This window comes from Thunnus maccoyii, chromosome 10, assembly GCF_910596095.1.
Source record: "Thunnus maccoyii chromosome 10, fThuMac1.1, whole genome shotgun sequence".
NCBI classification, from domain to species: domain Eukaryota; kingdom Metazoa; phylum Chordata; class Actinopteri; order Scombriformes; family Scombridae; genus Thunnus; species Thunnus maccoyii.
Genome location: NC_056542.1, coordinates 11,414,923 through 11,434,957, shown reverse-complemented (window position 1 = coordinate 11,434,957; position 20,035 = coordinate 11,414,923). Strand labels below are relative to the sequence as shown.

The 20,035-nt window shown below is 38.1% G+C and overlaps 1 protein-coding gene across 3 annotated transcripts; it reads left to right on the top strand.

The window, feature by feature from the left end:
- The first annotated feature begins 7,249 nt into the window (after positions 1–7,249).
- Positions 7,250–18,048, top strand: csf3r (colony stimulating factor 3 receptor (granulocyte)). 3 transcript variants are annotated; one of them, XM_042424329.1, is made up of 18 exons: positions 7,250–7,351; positions 8,642–8,689; positions 9,617–9,713; positions 10,505–10,579; positions 10,824–11,120; positions 11,955–12,087; positions 12,252–12,418; positions 13,048–13,214; positions 13,381–13,531; positions 13,821–13,903; positions 14,033–14,240; positions 14,341–14,529; positions 14,745–14,846; positions 15,136–15,282; positions 15,364–15,504; positions 15,615–15,711; positions 15,792–15,870; positions 16,852–18,048. In XM_042424329.1, the coding sequence occupies exons 4-18, from the start codon at positions 10,516–10,518 to the stop codon at positions 17,335–17,337; spliced, it is 2,511 nt and encodes an 836-aa protein (XP_042280263.1). In that variant the 5' UTR covers positions 7,250–7,351; positions 8,642–8,689; positions 9,617–9,713; positions 10,505–10,515; the 3' UTR covers positions 17,338–18,048. The 3 variants fall into 3 exon arrangements, with proteins under 3 accessions (XP_042280263.1, XP_042280262.1, XP_042280264.1); XM_042424328.1 differs by having other exon boundaries at positions 8,637–8,689; XM_042424330.1 differs by lacking the exon at positions 8,642–8,689.
- The last annotated feature ends 1,987 nt before the right edge of the window (positions 18,049–20,035 follow it).

Below are 20,035 nucleotides of genomic sequence, written 5' to 3'. Positions count from 1 at the left end.
TTCTCAGTGCCTTGCTTGTTTTTTTTTGTTGTTTTTTTTTTTCCTCATCATAAATGTCTGTGAGATCTGAATGTTACCAGAGTGCCATCTGTTGGTTCTAATAGGTATATATCTTTTTGGCTCACATTGTACACAGGTGCTGCTTAACAGAAGGTCAGCCTTTGACAAATCCCATAATCTGTTTACAATCTGTTGTTTTCAAGTACTACTAGTGGTTATGCTAATTTCTCCAAATAGCCTTTCAGTGACGGCATGTTTTACTGGCAGCCAGGTATTTCTAATAGAGAAAATGAGGTGTTAAAATGCAGCTTTACATTTTGAATTTGGGTAACTATATCAGCAAATTTTGAACATTTATCTTTGCTCTACTTGTTCCTGAGCAGAACAGGGACTTGAAGCATGGGTAGATGTTGTGAGGCAAGATTAATTGAAGAAATGCTTCACATGTCAACCCCTGGCTTTGATTCCTCACTGAAAGATGTTTGAGTGTGTGAAATGCTAGGCGGTTAAGGTTATCCACTGATCGACCCATAAATCAATCAATCAGGAGCCAGAGAATGAGTCGCTTATGAGCACTCATCCAGGAACGTGAATAAGGAAATGAGTGACAGAACAAAGTAAGCAATCAACTGTTTATGGGAGGCGGCACGGAAGGCAGTCAAGAGGGGCCATATATCATACAGAATGTCAGGTTGGGCAGAAGAAGACAATGTTCAGCAGCAGCAGGGAGCTAGTTTAAATCCTATCTGGGCACCACACATTTGGAAATATGATTCGAAATGCAAAATCTAAAAGTTGAGTATATCTTGCATAAAATAATTTGATATCAGAGTATTACATGTAAGACAAAGTGCATGTAAAAACACACCGTCACTGATTGCTACATACATCTACATCTACATATATCCTGCCGTCGTTCACCTCTTTACCCTCGATCAATGACTTAATGACCCAATATACAGTTTGAGAAAGGAGGGGGATGGTGAGAGAAGCAGGAAGAGAAGAAGCAACTTTGTGTTAACATGTGGGCTGTAAAACCCAAGATGATGATCTTTAATACACCAAGAGCATATCGCTTGCAGCTTGCTGATGGCGCAACATGTGAGACAGGAGGTTTATTAGCATAAAGTGACTGACAAATAAATCTGACATCTCTTCATATCAGGGCCCGTCCCTTGCAGTGCAGTTACGTATATTCAACTTTTAAACAGAGTCAGATAAGATGGCTGACAACAAATTCCACATGGGGAGAGCAGTATAACCTAGTGAACCGATAGGATTCATTTACAGCACATGACAATGTGTCCATCCCAGCATTGATTCACTCGGATGAAAAACATCAAGAACTATTTTCTTTTTATCTAAACATGGTGGTCAAACAACAATTACTATACATGTCAAATAATAATGCAGTCCAGCACAAGTCCACACAATAAATAGTAATTCTGTAAAGCTTATAAGGTGCAGCTTGTTAAGGCAGTGTATGAGGCATTTTTATTTAACTGTATGGTCATTTTTGAAGCAGCAGAGGTAATGATCTACCTCTGTGCATTGTTCTGTTGCTTATTATGTTCTCCCATATTATTTCCCATAACAAACTGTCCACATGTTGGACATGGTCTCAACTAAAATCTGACAGTTTCAACAAAAATTGAACAGGTAATTTGTTATTTGCATATTTTACACATTCTCATGATATCATTTACACCTTCTGTAATTATATAACCATGCATCATGTTGTCTTTTTGTATAAACAAACATTTACCCACTCATTATATATGTTGGCCTCCAGTCAGTGCTGATGTCAGTCTATAGTTCACTGAAAAATTCCCCTGCTAAAAGAGTCTGCTTCACAGCCAATACATCCTGCACCACTATGCATTGTGCATGAGGTTTTTCAGCTGCAAACCCTTAGACTAGCCCAGCTTGGCTGCAAGTCTACACTCTTCATCTTGTCTGCAGAGAGCAATTGTGCTTGCCTGAGAAATGTGCAAACACTGAGGCACTGCATAGTCCTTCTCAACCTTGAACAATGGGTAAGTTTGTGTTGTTTGAAAGGGGCATATAAAACAATGAACATGTCCAAAATACTGTAGCTCTAGTAGATAAAGCAGCAGCTATACTGGGCACATTTAGCAATCAGCAGCCACAGAAAAGTAACACTAATGAACACACAAACACAGTGCAACAACTACAACAGTCACAGCCCTCTGGTTCTGGTTGGCATCGATTGTTTCAGTTTATCTTTAAATAAGTTTCAAGCTTTCTGGTTTCACATGCTGGCACTCCCTGTGTGCTGGCATCCCCAACAGAATCCAACAAAATGGTCCACCAGACCAGTTTATATTTTATTTCAGTTGGATCATTGTCCACAGACCAACACAATAAAAATTCATAGCGCCTACGAAGAAAGTGGTGGCGCTCAACTAAGTGCTTAGTGATGCTTGCACTGCTTGGTTTTAGACTACATAATTTTTTTTTCCAAAAAAAAATCACCTAAATGTCTTTATAAAGTCTGAAGTATGGATATGAGCATCTTAGACAACCCATGCATACTTTATCAGTGCATGGTTATACAGTTACAGGACTGAATATCTCTCTGTGGTAGTGTGCTCTGACATTTGTTGGACAGTTTTGTTTATTTGGCCTCTCAAGAAGGAGGGCATTAAATCACACCGAACTACAAGCATGTCAAGGATGATACAATAAAGTCTTTGTGGTCCTTGATATAAAAATATTAATATGCAGAAGTCCAGATGGCTGCCAACAAATTAACACAATAAATACTGATGTCATTATCAATAAAATCACTCCAAATTAAGCATCTAAAACATAAATTATAACAAATTGCATACAAATTCTATCCAGAATTGTAAGCTCACATTTCCAAGTTTCCCATAAGCTGTGATTTGATCTTATTTTCTTATTTCTTTATTATGCAAAAGCAACATTTTACAAGTCCTGGTACTTTGGAAACCTTAAAGAAAAAGCACCCATGTTGGTATTAAGCCTCAGCAAGCACAAGTTGGCAACACTAGCTCTAGTCTGGTGGGCATGAGTTCCCCCAACACTACAAAGGTGGTCTTTGACATATACTCAGGGTCTCTGTTGGTAAAAATATTATGAACTACACTGAGCTGTAGTTATACAGCTCGATCCTTCAAGGGTAGCCATCCGAGCTGTTGGACTTGCTGTTTGCCAACATGCACCCTTGGGTTCAAGCCCAATACGACCTTGGCTAACTTGTTCTGAGAGGTGGAAATGGTGGTGTTGTCGCTCTGAAAATCTATTGCAGACTATGCTCTGGCAAATATCAGTGCTTGTTTTCACCATCTGTTGATGTCAGAATCTGTCAGTGTGTATCAGAAGTAAACCAGGCTGCCACGGCCACCACGCAGCATGTGGTACTTGGCATGATTTACTGTAGATACAACTTATGACCTAAATGTCATCATACTGTGGTGAGGCCCACTTCCTACTGATTTCTGACATGGAAAAAAACAACACTCTCAAATAACTCTCATACAACTTGCTGTAACAACATGGAACAGCCTTCCCCCTGCTGTCATTGGAGATATTGCATCAAGTAGTGTTCATGCCTTCAAGAAGAGACTAACAAACACCTCCTCAGCACGAGACTGCAATCCTAAAGCTCAGGGACTTTCATATGTATACAAATCAGCCTCATATATATTCCTGAGTAGCTGCAGATCAGTGATAAGCTCTCTGAATGGTATTCATGAAGCTTGTATCTGTAAAAGCATTTTTTAAAAAAAGCTCGTTTTTTTTCATTGGTTCCCAACCTGCAGGTCAGAAATAAATCTCAAGGGTCAACAGATAAGAAAGAAAAAAAAAAATTCTGTTACACAAAGTTAAGTGTATTTTTCTGACTTTTCCCTCAATTTTGCCTTCTTGTGAAATACTGGATACTTTCACTTCTTCAGGCAACAAAATGAAAATCGCTGAAATTATACAGTCCAAGCAGAATAAAATGGTGCCACGCTTGCCATAATCTGTGATGAGGGGTCACAAGTAAACAATACTTGATAAATTTTCTACTTTTAAGGTTCATAGGCCAAAAAAATTGACAACCACTATCCTCACAAATCCTAACAATATTTCATACAGAATATGCTTATTCCACTTGTTCTGCCACACAAACAAAAATCCCACCTTGAGTTTATTAAAGCTCTGCCATGTTCTGGGTGTGTTTCATTACTCATATTGTAACACACACGTCTTCTTCTTCCTTTAAACAAGCCCAGTAAAATAGTGTGGTAAATATGTGTCTGTGTTTGTCTGTCTATGTGCGTGTTGTAATGTGTGTGTGGGTTTTTTTTTTACTTCTCGTGTTCCTTTCCTCTCCTCTTGTTGTCCCACACCAGGCTCTCTGTGAACCCACTATAGCCTGCCAGCACAACTGACCTGTGGTAAGCATGGATGGTGGTAAGGGGGAAATCAATAGTCAATTCCATTTTGCAGCCAGCGTGTGACAGGTACTAGATAGGAGTGGATTGGGTGCAAGAGCGTGAGTCGAAGCTTGACTGACCCTCTTCCCCATCTCCCTCTCTCTCTCCTTCTCTGCCAGGGTCTTGCTCTCTCTCTCGACCAACCCACATGGTGGAAACAGCAGCGAAGCGCAAGAGGCCACATTCCTTGGTGTACAACTCTGGATTATGGAGACACATTAAGCATCATCCAGTGTGAGTGTTGAATATGACAAATGATTAAGCTCATGACTGAATCAGGATGTATCTTATTTAATTGATGCTGACTCATTACAATAGAGCTGCATTACAGGATTGATTGGATCCCTCTGGAGTGGCACCTGTACATTTTTTCATACATTTGTGTGATTTGAATACATATAACAGGACACTTTGCTCTGCACATTTGCAAGCTGCATCCATACACATGTTATGATTGTAACAGTGATAATGGGAACAGAAGGTTAATCACATGCACCATCCTTATTGCCACTTTTCAGGACATATGGTTCCTCCATCTGGGAGTTTTGATAATATGGGCAGCAAGTACAGCACATATCTGAATTTTAACTGCAGGCTATGTGTCAGATTCAAAGGTAGGTACTGTATACATTTTTATATATATTTTGACAAAAAATCTTGACTCATGGTCCATTTATTAGCTTTTTCAGGAGCTTGAAACCATATCTCACAGTTTTCTTAATGGAAAGAGAGTTTACTCAGTTGTCACGATTATTTCATGGTTTAAAGTTCTGGAAAAAGCAAATCAATGGACCTTTTTTTGTCAAACTACTGTTTCAAAAATGCACTTTCAATTATTTAATTAAATTCACTGTGTTGTGAAATATATTTTCTTCCCCACAAATCTGATAAATTGATTGTTGTCTGATAAAATAAATTAAAATACATATATTTTAAATGCAACTATACTTACTGAGAAAAATGTATTCAGAACATTTCATGCACATATTTTTATTTTATTTTAAAAGAGTTTACCTTTTTCATACTTGATTGATAAACATATGACTCAGCCTTAACAGACTGATGTACAATTAAAATTTTTCTTTGTTGTATTCCATTAAAATGTGTTAATGTGATGGCTCAGTTTTCCTAGCAGGGGTCCTTCATTTTATGATACTCAAAAGTATACTATTCAAAGGCGAACACCTCCAGTTCTGGCAGGTCTGGTCAGTAATTACAGCTGTGAGGCGGGTATTGAGTGTTTAATAGCACATAAATATCTCTGGCTGATAATTCTCAGGTCATAGGACTGATTTGAGAACACTTTCATGCATTGTTAGAGAAACAATTATTTCCTTTATAGATGCAATGTGTAATTTACTTCACCATTAAACCCTGGGTACAGTATATTGATTTTGACTTTTAGGGTTGAGTGGAGTAGTAGGATGGCATCGTTTCAGCAGAAAGCAGTTAAAAAGCAGGACTTAACTATTTTTAGATCTGAATGTCATGCATCCATGATTAACAGAAGCCATGATTACAGCAGTTGTGATTGCAGTTAACTACTGTAATTCTCTGCATAATAGTAGATAGATATGAGAGGATATTTCCAGCAGTGACTAATTTGGGGTTAGTCACATCTCTAATGTGAATAAGAATCTAAAGAGGAGACAGCATTCTATTAAGTACAGTACAAGAACCATAATCAAACCTAGCAAAGCTTCATCGGTTCAACTTAGCTTCAGGGGCCCTCAGCTAATTTTACTGCTCACTGAAATGTAGTATGTAATACCCAGTGGATGGAGAACACTTCGTTCATTACTGCTGATTAGGAAAAAAAGATCAAGCAAAATATGTCAACGCACGATAACCAGTTAATGTATTTTTAATTAGTAGCTGCTTTTCTTCTCTCCCGTTGACGCCTATTGAGAAACCTACCATTGCATGTCTTTAATACTTCCTCCAACAGCCTCTTGATTAACAGTTAGCTTCCATTATGTTTTTGAGGACGATAGAGTGACCGAGCAGGGATACAGCTGTTAGATTAAAAGTTGAGTGGGTGACCTAACTGGCTCGCCTTGCACACCATTTGAAATGAGGCCTCAGACAGAGAATCATTTTACAATTTAATAAGCTAATAAATGTGACATGGCAAGTAGTTTCAAGTGCCCTTGGGGGGTCAAGGCACAGTTTACAATCCCATTTAAGAGCTTGTTCTATTACCATGCTGACAAAGGCTCGGACAGGCACGGAGAAGGAGATGAGTGCATTTTAAGACAGCCTCTATGATACAGCAGATCTGCTACTTCAAGGGGCACACTCAATGCAGAGAGGTCGGTCAGTCTGAACCAGACTTATTGCATTCTTCAAGAAGGCTCCCTGGAGTCATGTTGCAGGGCATTTGACAGCCTCCATATTAACACTTAATGGGAAAAGACCATCAAATAAAGTTGAAATACCTACCTACTCTCATACAACCAAAGGCCAGACACCTCACATGTTCAGAGATTGACGTTTAATTATTGAACTGTTCCCATTTCTCATAACATATCAGAATGGCTATATATTCTACACAATAAATAAACATCCACTATCACCTGTAAAGAATTAAAAAATTTGTTCCCGATTTTAGTTGAACTGTCCAACTCATTTCTTACAAGAAAGCCCCCACTATTCCTTCCCAGAACTGGGCCCCATCAGTCATGTGTTTCTTCCTGGAAAATAGTGAAGTTTCACAAATTCAAAACAAGGATGTTGCTGTTGCTGTTGCTGCTGCTGCTGCTGCTGTTGGTTAACACGCATATGTCCTCCAATCTGAGCTGCACTAAGCCACACTGTTTCATCTAGATCTATCCGGGCTGATGAGAGCCTCTCGTCTTTCTGGGTCTGCTGCAGCTGCTGTGGTGAGTGGCAAGCCTCTCTGATGGCTCTCCTTTATCTTCACATCAAGCAACTTGCTGTTCCTTTCATTTTGATAGTTGTGCCACATTGAAAAGGGAAACTTCACAAAACTCGTTTCTGAATGACATAGGTTCACGCTAGATAGTTGCGTCCTGATTATCTTAAAGACTTATCAACTTAATATTATTTAAAACTCTTGCTTATCATCCTTAAAATCAGGCCATTCAGTATTGCGCTTTTGCCACATATTCTTTGTAGTTTCCTTTTCTAAAAATGCCAGTGCAAATTTTTGAAAACATGAAATACTACTGTTATAGAGGATCCTCAAATATTTCGATTTTATTTTTCAGAATTCCAAGATGATAAACTCCTTTTAAAGTGAAAGTACTTAAAGTGTATTGCTCAAGAAGTGTCAAATGAAAAGTTATTAAAGCTTTTTAGGCATATTGATAGGAGATAGGAAACACTCAGTAATGTTCTTAGCTTTGTTTTTTTGCAAATAATAACTCGGACAGTGTTTTGTCGGTTGTTTTGTCATTTTGACTGTTTTCCTAATGTTGCGGGTGTCACTATTGAAGTAGCATTAGCATGTTAAGTTATGGAAAACATGTTTCTGTTCTTGTCATCCATTGAAAAAGAGGATGTGAAACAGATTGTTTTCCTCCTTTTTAGATTTTGAGAGTTTTACAACTGCTGACACAAAGATCAGTTTGCCCGAGATTGAGGGAACTGCTCTAAGATTTTTAAATGTTTAAATATGAAAACTAAATTTCATTTAACTGTCTCCAAATTCTTTATTTAAATTACACGGCGTAGTGTGGGAAATAAGACCAAAAGGGGGAAATAGTGGTAAGTTTGTCATTGCACTCTATGTCAAAGATATTGCTAAATCATGAAAGTGGGCATTTTGTAACCCCCAACAGCAACGGGAAAGGAAACATATGGTGGTTATAGCAAAATGTGTCTCTACTCGTAGTGACATGACTCACTGATAAACAAAAATTAATCCAGAAAACAAATTTGTATCAATACATTAGGAAGATAATTGGCCAATACAGTGAAAATAACCACTCCTGTCTTCATTTTAAGCATATCAAACTGTGTTTGTTGACAAAACACACTCTAAATTTAATAGCATTTTTTCTTTCTTTCTTTACCTCACTCTCTACTGCCCTTTGTCAGAACCGAGGGCAATTGCCTGTTAGAGGTAAGCAGGAATTCTAAAAAGGAGAGCAGCCTTTATGCACACGGCTGATAAGAAATTCCATTTTTCTCACATCTCTTTAGCACAGACTTCACCAAAAGGCAGGTTATTGTGGACTGAAGACAGCGATCTGCCTGTAAGTTACACATTTTTAAAGTAATACCTCGCGTCATCTTATGACGTTGCTTGCGGTTTGATTGCCTTGATGTACCGTTGCCACCCAAAGGTAGCAGTGTTCTAGACCAGAAGTACATGGAAGGCAGGGTAGTTGGAAATCTAATAACAAATCATCACTATTTACATTGAATTAAACACTCAAGAGTCTATTGGCGATACAGTTGTAGAAATAGCCTGCGTGTTTTAGCCTGAATAATTAATAGATTCAAGATTCTTCAGGTGCTCACCAGAATCAGGCAGGGAAACCTAGACCAAGTTTTACAAGACCAGACCACAGGACGTTTCTCAACGTTGTGGGTTCAGTTACTGGCTCTTTGGACATGTGTGTGTATATATGTGCATGTGAGCGTGTGTGTACATGTATGTTGTGTGAAATGCATTTCTGGTGTAGAAATCAATAAGGGTCAGTTATACTGTCAGATAGCACTTGAGAGATTTCCTCCCTGTTTAGTTCTTAGTTGCATTTAATAATTACCTTTGAGAATCACATTTGAGAAGTAACAACAAGCAAAAGTTGGTTGTTTTTGCCATATATGTGAGTGAAATCAGTCTAAAAAAAATCCAGCTCTTACATGTGAAATACGTGAAATATATTTCAAAAGTGATGTCATAAGCCGAAAAACCACATGTGCGTTTGTATGTTTCATCACATTGAAATGCTTTCACACGTGATAAATGACATGTACTAATGTGAAAATATCAATCATGAAATGTGTCACACATGATGTGAAGTCTTTTAACACAATATGTCAAGTTTTCACGTTATCTGGTGTTAAACATATGATAATACATGCCAAATAATTTTCTGTCAGTTTCATTAATTAATTGACAAATCTTTTTAGCGCTATTCCAGACTAATAATAGTTTTGTCTTTCCTCCTATACAGCACAGAGAGACAGGCCTTCACATCATGTTGTTGGTGATGCTTTGTGAACTGGGAACCAGAATTCAATGAATTTTTAAACGTTCATGTTTGTGGAATGGTGAGTATTTCAAAAACTCCCTCCCACCGGTGCTAATAAATGTGATGTGATCCCAACTGATTCTTGAATTTAAGAAGCAGGTTGTTGACTTAATATCACAAGTGCAATATGCTAGAGAATTGCTCCCATCTGCTTATTTTACAAGCTCCCATCTTCTGCTCATTAGACATGACCAATCAGCTGTGGAGCGCATGCCCAACAAGGCTGGTTACCTTCTAACAACTGGCAATTACAATTTTTCTCTCTGCTTGGAGGAGTTTTATCCCTCTAATTGAATGGTGTAAGAAGAGTACAGAGAGTTACTGGTGATATCTATTTAGGTTATTCTCACCACAGAGAATTTTAATTTCATTTTGTAACAACTAGGAGGGATTTATATACCACATCCTCTGTGTAATAATGTTACATAAATGTGGACCTAAGCTGTCATGAATGTTAATTTTTATTAATCATGAGTGTGTCACGTGTCAGTGTTCGGGTTTGTTCTGCATGCGCTCTTACACCGGTAGCACTGCAGATTATTCATTGCTATAGTTTTGTGAATGCATTCTCTAGCTGTCTGTTTATATTGAAATATCATGCATTATGGAGATCACATCAGCCTGCCATACCAAACACTTGAAACAACACGTTGATGATGTCTTTTCAAACGCCAGACATTATCACTCTCAGTTCCTCCTTCGCACAACGCAGTGTGCCACTTGGAAAGAAGGGCAATTCAAATGTTGTCTTGATAGGGCAAGGAAGTTTGTAATTTGAGAATAATGTATTTCATTTTTGCTGCCTAACAGGTTTTATCATCATGATATCCACATGGGTGTCAGTGATTGTCATGCTGGTGGCATTTGTGAATGGAGCCAGAAACAGTGAGTGTTGCTCTCAGAGTGAAATAGCAAATCTAAATGGAAATACCTAACCAGCAGTCACAAAGACAATTGTTATTACACCTTCTGCCCTCTTTCTTGGATACTGTCAAAATTGAATATAAAGCTTCTGTCTGTTTTATAATAGTTATCATTTACAAAACACCAGACATTTCCAATAATTATCCTCTTCAACATGCCAGATTTGTGACAACCCTGTGATTTAAATTAATTTTCTCGTTGTTAGAGGATGACATACAGCCATGTGCGAAGGTCCAGACGTCCAGCTCAACGGTGCCTTTGGGGTCACCTGTCACAGCCACCTGTGTCATTAGAGATGACTGCCCTCTGGTCATTGGACAAGCTGTTCATATTGAGTGGCGCCTTGGCGATCATTTTCTTCCCAGCAGCCCTGTGGCTGCTGAGAGCGGCAGGATTTCCGAGGTTGTTATACCAAGCTTCAATCACACCAAGGCAATCCTCACTTGCTGTGTCCAGGCCTCACCCATTCAAATAGTAGGAGGAGTGGAGATCAGAGCTGGATGTGAGAGAGATTTCAACTTCTATTACACGTTTGCTCATTAATAATCAAATTATCTTGCCTATATCGCTTTCCATGTGTTACCAGTGAAAAATGTTTGATCATTTAACTTTTCAAGCAGTAAGAGAAACATTACATGTATTACATGTGCACTCAACATAAAAATGAGAAAATGAAATATTAAATTAAACATTTTAATTAACTTAAATGCTCAATTTTTCATCACCTTATCTAAAAGATCTGACACATTTTGGTGGATCTATGGAGAGACACATATTAAATGCTAAACCAAAGATTAATCATTCTTTGGCTTCAGAAAAACTACAAATTTAAAATTGAAAACTGAAGTTCTGCAGATATGATGCACAGATATGATTGCCTAGTTTAGTGAAACTTGAACTGACCACCAATAGACCAATAGATCATTTCAGGAAAAGCACAGGTGGATCTGATTACATTAACGATGGTTCAGTTCCATTAAGTGTCCAATGAAGCCATACTGGTGAACTAGAGTATAGAAGTATGAATTTGGAAAAACTAAATGGGATTCAGCCATCATTAATGTTATTAATTGTATCTCTGCTTTTCCAGCTTTGAAAAGGACTTGTCATAGTAGGAAAAGCACAGGTGTTACTAATAACAACAGTGGCTCTGTTCTATTCAAGTGTCAAGTAAGCCGTGACAGTTTGACAGTGAGCCAGCATGCACAATACCAGGAGCCTGAAAATAAAGAAGCTCAGCTGTCAGTGAATCAAATTCAAAGGGATAAATTTGGGAGTAAAAAAGTGAACAAATACCTCTACCATCTCTAACTTTTTAGTCTGTATTTATGCATAGATCCACCACCAGCACCCCAAAACCTCAGCTGTCAGACAAACCTCACTACCCCAAATACCTTGACCTGTAACTGGGACCCCAGGCAGCAGGACACCCACCTCCTCACGAAGTACATCCTCTTCACAGAGATATGGTAATATTCTGCCTGAACATAACATCTTTCGGAAATACACTGTCACAGTTGTGCAAAAGAAAATGTCATTTTGGTATCAGGAATATCTAAAGTGTCATTTTTCACAGAATATTTCTGTGGGGTTGCACCACTGCATTTCCCACATTATGATTTCCTCATTTTAGGGATTCAAAGGAGAACCACACTTACAATCTGCCACCAGGAGTCAACCACTTCACAATCCCTCGCTCTGACTTTGTCCTGTTCTCAGACATGGAAATATATGTGAAAGCTGTGAATGAACTTGGAGAGGCAACCTCAGCACACATCACATTGGAACCTGTCAGTGCAGGTGATGATTATAGAAAACATGTTTTTATTGAATGTTTTTTCATGCGTGTTGCAGGTGAGCTGTAACCTCCATCAAAGTTTTATTTACCAACTGTTTTCCAGTATTTAGTAATTGATTATAATGGTTGATATAGCACTCTAATTATTTCAGTAATAGCTGCGCCAAAACCCCAAGAATCTGGAGATACCTCAGAAGGATATTTATTAAATTCTAGGAAGAATCTGGATAATGTCATGTTATTTGAGGGTTTGTTGATATGCAGTGTACCTAGGCCAATAATGAGAGTGATATGAAGTATGCAGAAACATCCCACACCCTCTATGTGTGTGGCATTCAGCATACAGCTACCAGTCATATCCTGGAGCGATGTGAACTTCATCCTCTGGCAGAGTTAAAGTGCTCCTAAAGCAGCTCTGAGTTTGTGTAATGTGCCCAACGTGGATTTCATCATACATAGGTCTTATTTGAATTACCTGGATTCCTGGAGTAAATCTTTTATTTGATCTTTTAACATGTCCCTTCGGATCTTCATGGTCACGTATGCTTTGGCTTTCATACAATTTGTACTTTTTTTCTATACATATTAGGAAAACTAAAATAATTGGTTATATGTAACTGTTTTATTTCAGCAAAGTTTGACCAACCAAAGATTCTGAAGGTTGAAGCAGTTCCTAAAAGGTATGGCTGCCTAAAGCTAAGGTGGTGTTTATCCCAGCACCAGGCCTGGATGCATAGCTACTACCTGATCCTGGAAGTCCGACTTAAGACCGCTGATAGCAGCCAATGGAATGAACCAGTGAGTACAAATCATTCCAGTGTCCATATAAACTGAAAGGTTATTGTTATTAAGATTAACTTTTGATACAGTGGCTATAAGCGGCCATACAACCTGTCTGAAGGTGAGATGTGTGTGTGCAGGGAGTCATATTTTTATAATGTGTGTGTTCTGGGATATGTTTTAGATCCTTGTGGACCGTGTCAAGCCAATGAGACCTGTGGACCAGTGTCGTCTCCTCCATGGGACTCAGTATCTTGCCCAGATCAGAGTCAGATACCAGCAAAGTCCGTGGAGTGAATGGAGCAGCAGCCAGTCTGGGGTCACCTTGGAGAGTGGTAGGGCTTAGATCAATTAAGAGTGACACAATCAGTCACTCTAACATTTTCCAATCTATCGCCTTTTCTTCCATTTCCTAGCCTTTTCAATATATGCTAATGTCATGTTCTACATCTCCCATTGCTTTGCTCTATAGCACAGACTGAATTGATGTATTGAGTTTTGCTGCACACCCTGGCAGCGAATCCATAGACCTGTCTTGTATAGAAAACTTTTACTTTGAGAGTGAGAAGAGAAGAGCAGGCTTTTGACAAGCTGTAAAGTTGACAGCTGTCTTTTTCTTTTCAGCTCCCACTGGACGCCTAAACTCGTGGATGAAGGTATCTGGGAATCACGCGCACCAACAACTCAACATACACTTGTTTTGGAAGGTACACACATAACACACGTTGCTTGGCACCCATCACAAACTGATATATTTACTGTTATAGCTGTGGTTGAGTGTGTGAGGTCTGCCTTTAAAATATCTACTCTGTTTTTTGTTTTTTTTTCTGTTTTAGCCATCAAAACAATTCCGCGCCAATGGCCAAAATGTGTCATATATTGTCTCACTGCAAAAAGCGCCAGTTGAAAGGGGTCGGGTGTGCTCTACTACAGGGAATTACTGTGCTTTCCAGCTCCCTGGGAGAGCAAAGAAAGTGTATCTGAGTGCTGTAAATGCAGCAGGGAAATCCCCCTCGACTGAAGTTCGTATTTACCAACCTGAAGGTAACACAGACATCTTTAAACACGCTTAAACTGGCTTAGAAAATGGCTCTAGTATGATACATTTTTCACACAATGTGCATTATGTGTTTTGTGTCTGTAGATCGTGCTGTGATATCAGACGTTAGAGCCATTCCTCAAGATGACAGATCCCTACTGGTCCAGTGGAGAAGACTGGTTTCTTCAAGTCTCACCGATTATGTGGTGGAATGGAGACCTTTGTTAAAAACAGACCTTTCCCTCATCCAGTTTGAAATTGCTGACAGGAACCAGTCGAGCCTTGCCATAACAGGTATGTTTTATAGTATTTATACTGTAGGTTTTAAGGACCATGTCCTTCTTATTTTACTCACATTTGATTTGACTTTCCTAATCTGGTGCTCATCCTACACCTCAAGAATTCACTCTTATGCATGGTCTTCTTTTTCTTGTGCACAACCTGCCTGTACACACTGTTAGAAGCTTATGGGCACTGATCCACTCTAACCTCTTCACTCTCATCAATAGGCAGCTTTGAGCCATACAAGCCCTATGGGATCTCTGTGTATCCTAGGTTTAAGGATGGGATAGGCCTTCCTCAGACTGTTAATGCCTACTCTAGACAAAAGGGTAAGTCACCAAAGACACAAGAAGGATCACACAAAGAGCAGGCAGAGGTGTGGGAGTCAGGCTGCGTCAACTTTGAAGAAGTGAGAAAAGAGTTTGCCACATGAGTTAAAAAAAACATATATTGTGCAATTTATCAGGAGGAGATGGTGTGTGATAGGACGATGCCCTCTTGTGGATAGAAGATAAATGATTTTTCAAATCATAGGCTAATATCCAATGTTAAATTTTGTTAGCTCAGTAAACCCACTGTAGCTGTAATAATCACCCATGATGATATTTCTTTTTGAAGCGCCATCTGTGGTCCCAAAAATAAGAATTAAGAAGACATGGCAGTCTCATATTGAGCTTACCTGGGATGAAATACCTTTAGATCAAAGGAACGGAATTATCCAGAACTACAAAGTCGTCTACCGGGATAAGAAGGGACCCATTAACAGTAGGTGCAAGACCATTAATTTTTCTGGTCTAAAACATTTTTATGCACTTGATACTATCTGATGTGTGACTGTTATTTCAGTGGTGAATGCGGACCTGGAGGAGAGGAGGGTGATCCTCAGAGACCTCAACACATTGTCTCTATACGAAGCTTTCCTGATGGTTAGCACACTCAGTGGGAGCCGGAATGGGTCAACAATTCATTTTGAAATTGAGCCCTTTGGTTGGTATCATTTTATTCCGGTGGCTCTCTTGAAACATCACTGAGAGATTAAGACATTTTGTGTTCTCACATCTGATATTTCATTCAGCTTATGTATTTTCTCTTCTCAGATGCGGTTGCTGTTGTGATGATTGTGACTGCATCTGGTGTTGGACTGTCATTGATGATTATTTTTGTTGTCATGACTTGTTTCTCCAACCACAAAAGGTAAAACCATAGATACACTGTGTTAAGCTGCAGAGCTTTGATGTAATTTATTCTCAGTACATTTTGATCGTGTTTTGCAGGCTGAAGGTACGTTTCTGGCCAGCTGTTCCAGATCCAGCAAATAGCAGCATCAAAAGATGGACTTCAGACTCAACACGGGTATGGAAAATTAACCAGTGCAAGATGTAATAGTTTAATTTAATAAAAACCTGTTTAGGTTATGCTGCACTTCTCAATATTTTATATGAATAATGGATCAAATATGAAATGTGTCGCTCATAATGACAAACCCACAGAAAAATATGACCTAACTCTGAGTTCCCCTCTATGAACAGTTTAAGCATCTTTCAGCTCATTGTTTTGGCAACTTTACTGTTTTGGAACAGTCTCACCACTCTCATCAGGGTTGTTTCCAGCTCCAGCAGGCAGCTGTTTTTAGTGAAGAAGCTCTAATAAATCCGCTATACACTACATGCCCAGCACCAAACACACACAAAGTTAGCAACTAGCTGGTGAACATAGTGGAGCATTGTTCCCTCAGGAGTTTGTGATTACAATAGGAAGAATATTGGACTTCCATACACCAGGTAGTCAGTTTACTGTAGGCAAACACTGAACTTTATGATATAATATATCCATCTTGTGTTTACAGTCTGTTGCCAACAAGTGGCCAAAAAATCAATTACTACTGAAAATTCCATGAAAAAAGTGATGTAGTATAGGCCCTATACATTATTACTCAAAGGAATAGTTTGATATTTTGGTAAATAGATGAAGTTAGATGACAAGCTTAACATCACTTTCATGTCAGTATGCTAAATACAGTATGAAGCTATCTAGCTTCGTAGCTTAGCTTAGCTTAGCATAAATCTTAGCATGGCATTAAGACTGGAAACATGGGAAAACAGTATACCCAGGTCAGGAAACAAAATTAGCAGACCAGCACCTCTAAAGCTCACTAATTAACACTTTATATCACATTTGTTTAATCTATACAAAAACTGAAGTGTATAATATACTGTAACAACACATTGTGGTTTAACTGGGGGTCATGAGTAGGTAGAGTCATTTTCTCATTTCCCAAAGATGTCAAACTATTCCTTTAAGGACACTGACGACTAATGTATTTTCCTTTTGCAGGATACCAGCCTTTCCTTGGACGCTGATGAGCCAAATCCAATATACCTGTCCCACCTCAGCTTCCTGGACCTACCTATGAAACTAAATAAACAGGATGATGACCTGTGGTTAAACAGTGCAGAGGACACCAGTGATCTCGGAGACTCCATTTGTGGTTCACCCTTCATCCCTGGCTACTCTGGTTCAAACAGCGACTCTGTTCCCTATGCTACTGTGATCTTCTCTGGTGCTTGCACAAGCAGGCCACCCAAAGAGCCTCATCATGTCTACCTGCGATCTGAGTCCACACAGCCCCTTTTGGAGACAGAAGAATCCTTTAGTCCAAAGTGCTACCAGAATATGGCAGCTGATGGGATGACAAGGGAGCAGTGTTTTTTTGGTCCATGTGATAATGATGGGCCTGAAGAAGGAACAGATCAAGTTATTCTTTGGGATGACTTTCCTTTTCTTCAAGCATTAGCCATGAATGATACTCAAAATGACTAAAAGTAATTCGCTGATTATTAGAGCTACAACGATTAATTGATTAGTTGATTGACAGAAAATTAATCAGCAACTATTATGATCATTGAATAATCACTTAGGCCCTTTTTAAAGTAAAAATTCGCAAAATTTGATGGACGCAGGTTCTCAAATTTGAGTATTTGCTGCTTTTCCTTGTCTTATATTACAGAATATCTTTGAGAATATCTTTTTGAGGGGTTTTGAGCTGTTTTTCGACAAAGTACTGTAAGACCTTTGATGACGTCACTGTTGACTGTAAGAAACTGTGTTAGACATTTTTCACTGTTTTGATGGTTTATAGACCAAAATGATGATGAATCAATTAATCAAAAAAATAAGATTAATCGATAATGAAAATAATTGTTAGTGGCAGCCCTTCTGATTGTAAGAGTAGCCACTGTGCAAGATTTTGATGCAGATTTCAGTTTGTATAATGAGCCTCTTGTGGTGATCCAGCTAAGCACACAGCTATATATTCCTGCTAGATTCAATGCTGCAATGACTTTAATATTTGATGATTATGATGCTTTGTCTATACCGCACTGTGCAGATATATCCTCTCTTTGTAAGAAAATATTCTTACTGAAGAACATTTTTTAAGGTTGAAATGTTACTTTTGTGGGTTATATGTGAACTTGTTTTCTAAAATACTTATAATGACAAGGGAACAACAGCTTCTTATAATAAAAAATAAAGACAAAATCCTGGATACTGTTTTCCTGCTGACTGACCATTCACCGCTATACCTCAATAGTTGGTCAATATTTCATTGTCAAGATTTTTTTTTTTAAAAAAAGTTCTCTGTAGCTAAAGGATGTTATTCAAAATGGACACAGAGTAACCTACATTTTTCAGTGAAAACACAACCTAATTAAAGGGCAGAAATCAAAATTACACTGTTTTTGGGCCTGGACAAGAAATACATGCATGTATTTTGACCATCACTGGAGTGCAATAGTGGGATTTTTGTTACCGATACGAAGTCCCATTCTTTCTCTGTGTTGAGACCAACTTCAGCTGACAATTCTTCATCTCCACTCCATGCTGCGGTATCAGATTATAGAATGTTTTTTTTTATAAAACATTCTCACAATGTTACATGATAACAAACAAAGACTGTTCTCAAAGCAACATTCTAAAAATGTTTTCAGGATGTTATTCAGGCCTGAGATGACAGAACGTACTTTATAAAACGTTCCTTTAATGTGATATGTTAACAAAAGTAGAGCATTTTGTCTGCAACATTCTGAAGATGTTTTGGTGATGTTGTTGAGGTAGCAGATTAAAAAATTTTCTTTTATAAAACATTCCCACAATGTTACATGATAACAAACAATGCTTTCAATACAACATTCTAAAAACAACGTAAGACAACGTAAGACAACGTAAGACAACATAAGACAACGTAAGACAACGTGAGAAAACCTAAGAGAACGTTATCCTAGAGCATTCTGGAACCAAAATAAAACTTTCCGCTGAAAATGTTTTGAAGAACGTTTGGGCATAATGTTCTAACAATGTTATAACTAAATATTTTAAGAAGGTTGTCAAACATTTTTAGAATATTTTTAGGCAACATTATCCTAGAACATTCTGGGAACCAAAATAAAACTTCTTGCTGAAAACATTTTAGGGAACATATGGGCATAATGTTCCAACAATGTTATAACTAAAGAAGAAGGATGTCACCAAACATTTTTAGGATGTTTGTAGAGAACGTTATCTTAAAATGTTCCAGGAACCAAAAGAAAAATTTGCACTGAAAAAAGTATTAGAACATTACATGTTACATGTACATTACATGTTAGAACGTTTTTAGAACAAGAATTTCTAGCTGGGAAGTAACTGCAAAATCCGGAAATGACTACTGATTTACAAGTAAACTGATACAGTTTGCAGTAACTGTTCAAATGCCCTCAGAAAATTAAAGTATTGCTTATTACACAGTGATACATTTAACCACCTTCAGTAAACTGCTGAAACACTGAACAACTCAGTATAACAGCAATTTACAAATTGTTGGTTTAAAGATGCCAAAGTTTCTACTTTCAACCTGATATGAGATACATGAGTTTATAATATGGAATAGAGCTTCTCGCATGTCCTTTTTTTTTTGGTCCAGCTCAGGGCTTCACCAATTGACATTGCCTTTCTTTTGATGCCTACTGCAATGTTTTTACAAAAAAGCTATCTTTAATTTTAAACCCAGATCTACAGCTCAAAGGCCTCCATCTTTTTTACCTTTCTACAGTAAGTGCCTCTTTGTGACTTCTAGTGGTTCCCCATATAAAACTGATTGCCACTTTATTTAGTGTCTTTATTGTTTGTTCTTTAGGAGGGAAAAGGTAGCTAAAAATAACAAATTGGATAAAACAACAGTCTTTATTATTAAAATTCTAGTTTTATAACTATTTGATTTCCTGGCGCTGTGTAGCTTGCCTCTCTCTCTTGATTCCAGCATTAAACACCAAGGTTTATATTTGTCTCCCATACATTTTTTCACACAGTTGTCTTTAGCCTCAAATAGCCTATAAGTGGCAGGTTTTGAAGAATAATGGCAGTATACACACAATATATAAAAAATATCCCTCTGTAGAAGAGTGTCAGACGGATATATTGGATAGTTGCTTGTAATTACCGTCAAATACTGTTTATATACAATAAATCTCATACATTAATT

Bases quoted from the DNA above. Each gene is read 5' to 3' on its own strand.
- csf3r (XM_042424330.1), top strand. From the start codon at position 10,516: ATGATATCCACATGGGTGTCAGTGATTGTCATGCTGGTGGCATTTGTG. The intron at 13,904-14,032 runs GTACACACATAA...TTTCTGTTTTAG, and splicing joins ACATACACTTGTTTTGGAAG to CCATCAAAACAATTCCGCGC. The intron at 15,505-15,614 runs GTTGGTATCATT...TTCTCTTCTCAG, and splicing joins TTTTGAAATTGAGCCCTTTG to ATGCGGTTGCTGTTGTGATG.